This window comes from Neofelis nebulosa, chromosome X, assembly GCF_028018385.1.
Source record: "Neofelis nebulosa isolate mNeoNeb1 chromosome X, mNeoNeb1.pri, whole genome shotgun sequence".
Classification (NCBI taxonomy): domain Eukaryota; kingdom Metazoa; phylum Chordata; class Mammalia; order Carnivora; family Felidae; genus Neofelis; species Neofelis nebulosa.
Window position 1 is genome coordinate 115905011 of NC_080800.1, and position 5903 is coordinate 115910913.

General features: G+C 63.7%; 1 protein-coding gene across 1 annotated transcript; it reads right to left on the minus strand.

The window, feature by feature from the left end:
* Positions 1-342: 342 nt before the first annotated feature.
* On the minus strand, positions 343-2464 carry SOX3 (SRY-box transcription factor 3). Its single transcript, XM_058713579.1, has one exon. The coding sequence runs from the start codon at positions 2435-2437 to the stop codon at positions 1100-1102; it is 1338 nt and encodes a 445-aa protein (XP_058569562.1). The 5' UTR covers positions 2438-2464; the 3' UTR covers positions 343-1099.
* Between the last annotated feature and the right edge of the window lie 3439 nt (positions 2465-5903).

Consider the following 5903-nt stretch of genomic DNA (forward strand, 5'->3'; position numbering starts at 1 on the left):
GGCCGCGGGCCGCCCCTCCCCGCCCCGCGTGGCCGCTGCCGCAGACACTCCTCCAGCGGACGCTCGCCGCTATCAACAAGTGCGTGGCCGCGGGGTGTCCGCCGAGGCTAGCGTCCGTCGGCTCCCGGCAGGCGCTCCCGGAAGACCCGCGGCTTGCTCCTCCGAGTTTCCGTAGAAAAGATTGGGAGCCGAGGTGTTTTGGCTGACCAGGAGTCGGAAAGCATTTCGGATCACGCTCGCCTCCCCCCGGGACGGGGCCAAGGTTCTAATACCGAGTGAAAGTCCCCTTCCCAACCCGCACGTAAAGTTTCAGGCCCGCAAAATTATCAGGACTCCATCACGTTGGTTATAAAATTTATTGATCTCTCATTTAGGAATTAAGAGTAAAACCTTGAAAAACCTGAAACAAAATACCCCCTTCCCCACCACCCAAACGAAATTTGAATACATTAGCGCGACGAAATATCAAACAGATCACGGCAGAAATCACCAACTCAACAGCCTAAATGCGGACTGGACAGAAGCTGTCCCGCGGCCAGGGGCGGAGAGGCGGGAGACACACGCACACCCGGCTATAAATTAACATCGGCCTCGGCTGCCGCGCCACTCCGCGCGGTCAGCGCCCTCCCCCCGCAAGAACCCACCAGGAAAACCGCTACAACGCGACAGGGGGAGGAGGCGTTGCAGTTCTCAGGCCAGCCTCACCCGAGAGTATGCTTCTCCTATTCACTCACTCCTCGGCTAACAGCAAACTAACGAGACAACATTTTCAAATGCAACAGAAAAACCCAGGAACCCGGGAGGAGGAGGAGGAGGGGGGGGGCTGCTTTTTCTCTGCAAACATCACAGCGATTCCCAGCCTACAAAAGGGGAGGGAGGGGCAGCGGCGAGGGGCAGGCGAGCTCTAGAAAGTCCCACTTCCGCTGCTCCGGACTTTTTGCTTTTGTACAAAACCCGACAGCTACGGCAAAACTTTCTGTCCTCCCCATCATCGGTACAAGGCAACGGTCCCAGGCAAGCAAAGCTAAACAACAAGGCGTCCCAACTCGGGGGTGCGGGGCGGGATGGGGGCGGAGGGGCGGCGCGCGCAGGCGGGCGCTCAGATGTGGGTCAGCGGCACCGTTCCGTTGACGGCAGTCCCAGCGCCCTGGTAGTGCTGGTGAACGCTGTGCAGGCGGCCGCCGGGCAGCGGCGAAGCGGCGTCAGCCGCGTCCCCGCCGGGTGGCAGGTACATGCTGATCATGTCGCGCAGATCGCCGAGGCACGCACGCTGCGAGTGCGACGTGATGGCGGGCGGCGGCGAGCTGGGTTCGGTCTTCACCACCGTGCCCATGGGGCCCAGGCTCATGGCGGCGGCGGCGGCAGCCGCGGCGGCGGCGGTGGCGGGCTGCTGCCCGTAGGCGGCGGCCGCGGCGGCGGCGGCCGAGGGCGCCATGCCCCCGTAGCCCGAGGCGGCGGCGGCGGCGGCGGCGGCGTTCATGTAGCTCTGGGCGCCGGGCGGCATCATGGGGCTGTACTGCAGGCCGGCCATGTCGTAGCGGTGCATCTGCGGCAGCGCGGGCGGCGGCGGCGGGCTGCTCATGGTAGCGGGCTGCGCGTATCCCAGCTGCTCCTGCACCAGCGAGTACGCGCCGTTGGCCCAGCCGTTCACGTGTGTGTACGTGTCCAGGCGCTGGCCCACGCCCACCGGGCTGCTGGCGGCGGCGGCGGCGGCGGCGGCCGCGGCGGCGGCGGCGGCGCCGGGGGGCAGCAGGCCTCCGGGCAGGGAGTACTTGTCCTTCTTGAGCAGCGTCTTGGTCTTGCGGCGCGGCCGGTACTTGTAGTCCGGGTACTCTTTCATGTGCACGGCGCGCAGTCGCTTGGCCTCGTCGATGAACGGCCGCTTCTCGGCGTCGGTCAGCAGTTTCCAGTCGGCGCCCAAGCGCTTGCTGATCTCGGAGTTGTGCATCTTGGGGTTCTCCAGGGCCATCTTGCGCCGCTGCCCACGGGACCACACCATGAAGGCGTTCATGGGCCGCTTCACGCGGTCCTGGTCGCTGCCCCCGCCCCCGCCACTCGAACCCCCGCCGTTGCCGCCGCCTGCGTTCGCTCCGCCGGCTGCGTTCGCGCCGCTCTTGCCTGCGCCGCCGGGGGCTGCGGGGCCGCCCGCGCCTGCCGCTGGGGCGGGTGGCCCCACGGGGTTCTTGAGCTCGGTCTCCAGCAAGCTGTACATGGCCGGGGCGGGAAGAAGGTGCGCCAGAGTGGCGGGAGGAGAAGGCGCTCCCGGGGCTGGAGCGGCCACGGTGAAAAGGCCTGGGGACTCCGTCGGAGGGGCGCTTGGGGGCCGGGGGGCCGGCGGGTCAGGCGGGAAGGGCAGGCTTGCCAAAGTGCTCCGCGCCAAGTCGGCAGGAACCCGCAGGCTAGTCGCACCTGATGCGTTGTCTCGAGCTGGCCGCATTCGCAGTCTGGCCAGGCGCTCGCCGGGTCCCTTATATACCTGCTCGGATCCCCCGGGGTTGGGACTCGGTCCGCCCCTCGCCACCGGGAGGCCCGGTGATTGACAGGCTCACAGTGATGCGCCCTGGCCAATCATCACGGAGTCCCCGTTCGGCCCCACTGGAAAAAAAAAGTTCGGGGAGCCCTTTCGTTCACCCCCGCGCCCCTCTGGGGCCCGGTGACGTGATGAGAGTTATTCAGGAGGCGGGAGTCCCGGAGAGCCGCTCAGAGACCACCAATTAGGGTCTCAAAAAGTTTGAAAGAACGAAACTCGAGGAGGTGACGGAGGGGGGAGGGGGCGCGTGAGCAGGATTGGGGGAAGGGGGCAGAGGGGCGCCCACGGGGTTCAGAAAACAACTTTGCAGCCCCGTCAGGGCCGAGCGGTGCCTGGTCTCGGGGCCACCCTGCAGAGCATCCCGCTGTCTGCGCGGAGGTCCTCCGACTGCTTCTGCTGCGGGCATCGCCAGTTACCCGGGCGATCTTGGGGACGCCGGGCGCAACAGAGGCGCCCCGGGTTGCGGCTCCGAGAAGCCCTCCCAGGAGTCGGCCCCTGGCCCAGCAGGACCCTCTGCGGGGAAGCCGCGGGCCTGCGCGCCGAGGATGGAGCCGGGGTCAGGGACCGGGGCACGGGAGACAGGCTTCAGGACCGCGGAGCGCACAGGGGCTGTGAGGCTCTCCGCTGGCTTGAGTGAAGGCGAGCAGTCAGCCGCCTGCTGCCGGGGCCGGGCCGAGGCGCTCACAAGCGGTGGTGCGGAGAGTGTGTGTGGGGCGGAGGGGGTGAACCGGCCTCGGCTCTCTCGCTCCAGGCCCCCGCTTAGCGGCCCCTTTTTGTCTCTGCTCTCTGGCCATTTCGGTTTTTCCAGTCCGATGCCCCTGAGGGGGAGGGTCGGGCCCCTTGGAAAATCCGTTTTCATGGCAACACGGAGCCTCTCCAAGTGAAAGAAAAGTTTCTTGGAGGGGGGGACGGTGGCCGGAGAGGAGCCGAGGCCGTCCTCGGGGCGGACCGCCGGGCCCCCTCCACTGGCCGCGCACCTGCCAGGACCACTGAGCGCTGCTCTCGCTGCGCAGCCGCGCCGCCTCCCCGGGGAGCAGTCTCTGCTAACGGATTGCGTCCTTCTTTTTTGTTTTACAGCCGCCGTCCCGGCCAGAGCCTCGAGACTCGGAGCGGGACACTCACCCGCATGTCATGCTGTCTGCCAAAGACTAACGTCTCGGGAACCCGGGCTGCGGGGAGAGGGAACCTGGACAATCGCCTTCGCCAGCCCAAGCGAGTGGCACAGCGTTTGAAACTCCCTGAGCCGCCCGAGGCGGCGGGTGGGAAGGAGTAGCCGGCCAGGCAGAAGTGGCAGAGACTGAAATAAGGTGTCCGCGCAGTGTGGTCCCCCGCCCCCAGCCTCGTGGAAAGATGGGGAACCGAAAGAAAAGCGTAAATCCTAAGTGTGACCAAAAAAATACAAAAACCCAGGTTTTTAGCTCCTTAGCACTAATGCAAGACCAGGAGACCCTGGGACACCTGCACGCTGGGAACTCCCCCCTTTCCTGCACGAATTTAAAAGTATACCGTTGTGACTTGGGGGGGGGGGTGTGGGTGGCGTAGAGCAGGCCAGCCCCCTCTGGGGTGGGCGGACCGCTGGCGCTAGAATCCTGGCTCTCAGCAGGCATCATCCCCTCGAAGTTTGGAGTCCCTAAATCAGTCCCTTAAGTGTGGATTCCACCTGGTCTACGTTCTCTTGCTTTTCTGGATGGAAGGAAGCAAATGTCCACGGTCAAGGGCTGTTGTCATTTGAATGGGTGTACGGCTTACGGTTTTAAAGTAAACTATCTGGAATGGTTCTGTGTAGGAGTCGTGTGTGCGTGCGCACGCGCACGGGTGTGCACACTTAAGCTGACACACTGGAAAACGTGTCTCAGAAAACGGAATGATTTGGCAATCTCCACCTGCACATGCTTTTTTTTTTTTTTTTTTTCAAACTAGCTCACAAAGTCAAATTTTCCTAGGCAAACCCACCTTCTCCCAAAGAAGTCAACGTGCGGTTACTCTGCCCCTTGCCGCCTTCTCCAGAACGCCTTTCCTGCTCTCTGGGCCTCCGAGGCTGTTGCTAAGTGAAGCGCGTTTTAGGAAACTACCCAACCGACGCGCGGCCTGGCGTCCAGTAGCCTGACAGATGTCAGGATTCTTTCCAAGTTTTAGGACCCAAGTAAGCCGTTGTGGTGACAGCGCCTGGGCTGCATATTTCCCAAGCCGAGGGATGCGGTGCTGGGTCTGTTCTCCTCCCCGCAGCAGATTATCTGGGGACTAGTCACTGCTCCCCAGCTGTTTGTCATTTGATCACAACTAGCCCGCGGCTTAGGTGAGTTCATGTTCCCATTACATCCTTCCGCCAGTATCCAGCCGGGACAGACATCTCCCACACCCCAGGCTTCCCTTGGAGGCCGCGATTAAACCGGTCTCTGTGCCTGGTGGCTCTGGGGTGGTCTGCACAGCCCCATGTAGGAGTCACGCCGAATTTCCTTCAAAACATTCCCGAGGAAGCATCCTCAACCCAAACTACCATCTCAAGAGTCGAGCGAGGTTACCATTACAGGCGTGGGGAGGTGGGGGGAAGTCTGGGCACTACCTTAGCTGGGCGGGAGGAGAAGTGGTGCGGCAGGTGCTAAGGACCGAGGGGCCTCGATGAAGGCCGGGGCTGCGGGGAGGCAAGACCGCCAGCGGCGCCAGAATCTGTGTCTTCGACACGAACTCTGCACCGAGTGAAGAAAGCAGAGGGACACAGCGGGATCCAGGACCAGTCCTTTCGAACCTCTTCCCGAGAGGAGAGCGCGTTCGGCAGCTCTCTCGCCCTTTAGGGCCTCCAGGAACCCGTGGCGGCACACAGAGCCCCGGATGGCGGGCTGGGAATCCGGCCAAGCACCCCCGCCCCATTCCCCCGGCCCTCCCATGAGAGCTCGGGCTCCCTCCGACTGGGGCTGGGGCTGGGACTCCCAAGACCCAGGGCGTGGCAACAGCGCCGTTTGTTGGCTTCGGCTGGAAACTTCACCTAGAGGCGCCCCTTCCCGCCCTCCGGGGCTTCGAGGTCGCCCCAACCCTTCAAGGAGAGGCAGCCGGTTTCGCCGCAGGGCAGAAGTGGTGCTTATCTTTAGAGGGCTGGTTATCACAAAACGGCTGTAGCGCCTTGGCCAGGCAGGCTGGGGGTGCATAGTGCGCTCGCACTCGCCCGTCCTCCGGTTTTGAGCCTTGGCAGAAATCGGGTGTCCCGGGGGCCTCATACCTGCAAAGCACACTTTGAGCAGTTGTGCCTTAGAGCTACTGGTAGAGAGAGCAGAGTAGGCGAGGGGCTGTCCCATCACTCGCGGGGCCTGGGGTAGGGCGTTGATTCCTTCTCAGCTCATGGGGGATCCTTTTCGGGGTCTCTGGCTCCCTTAGGACC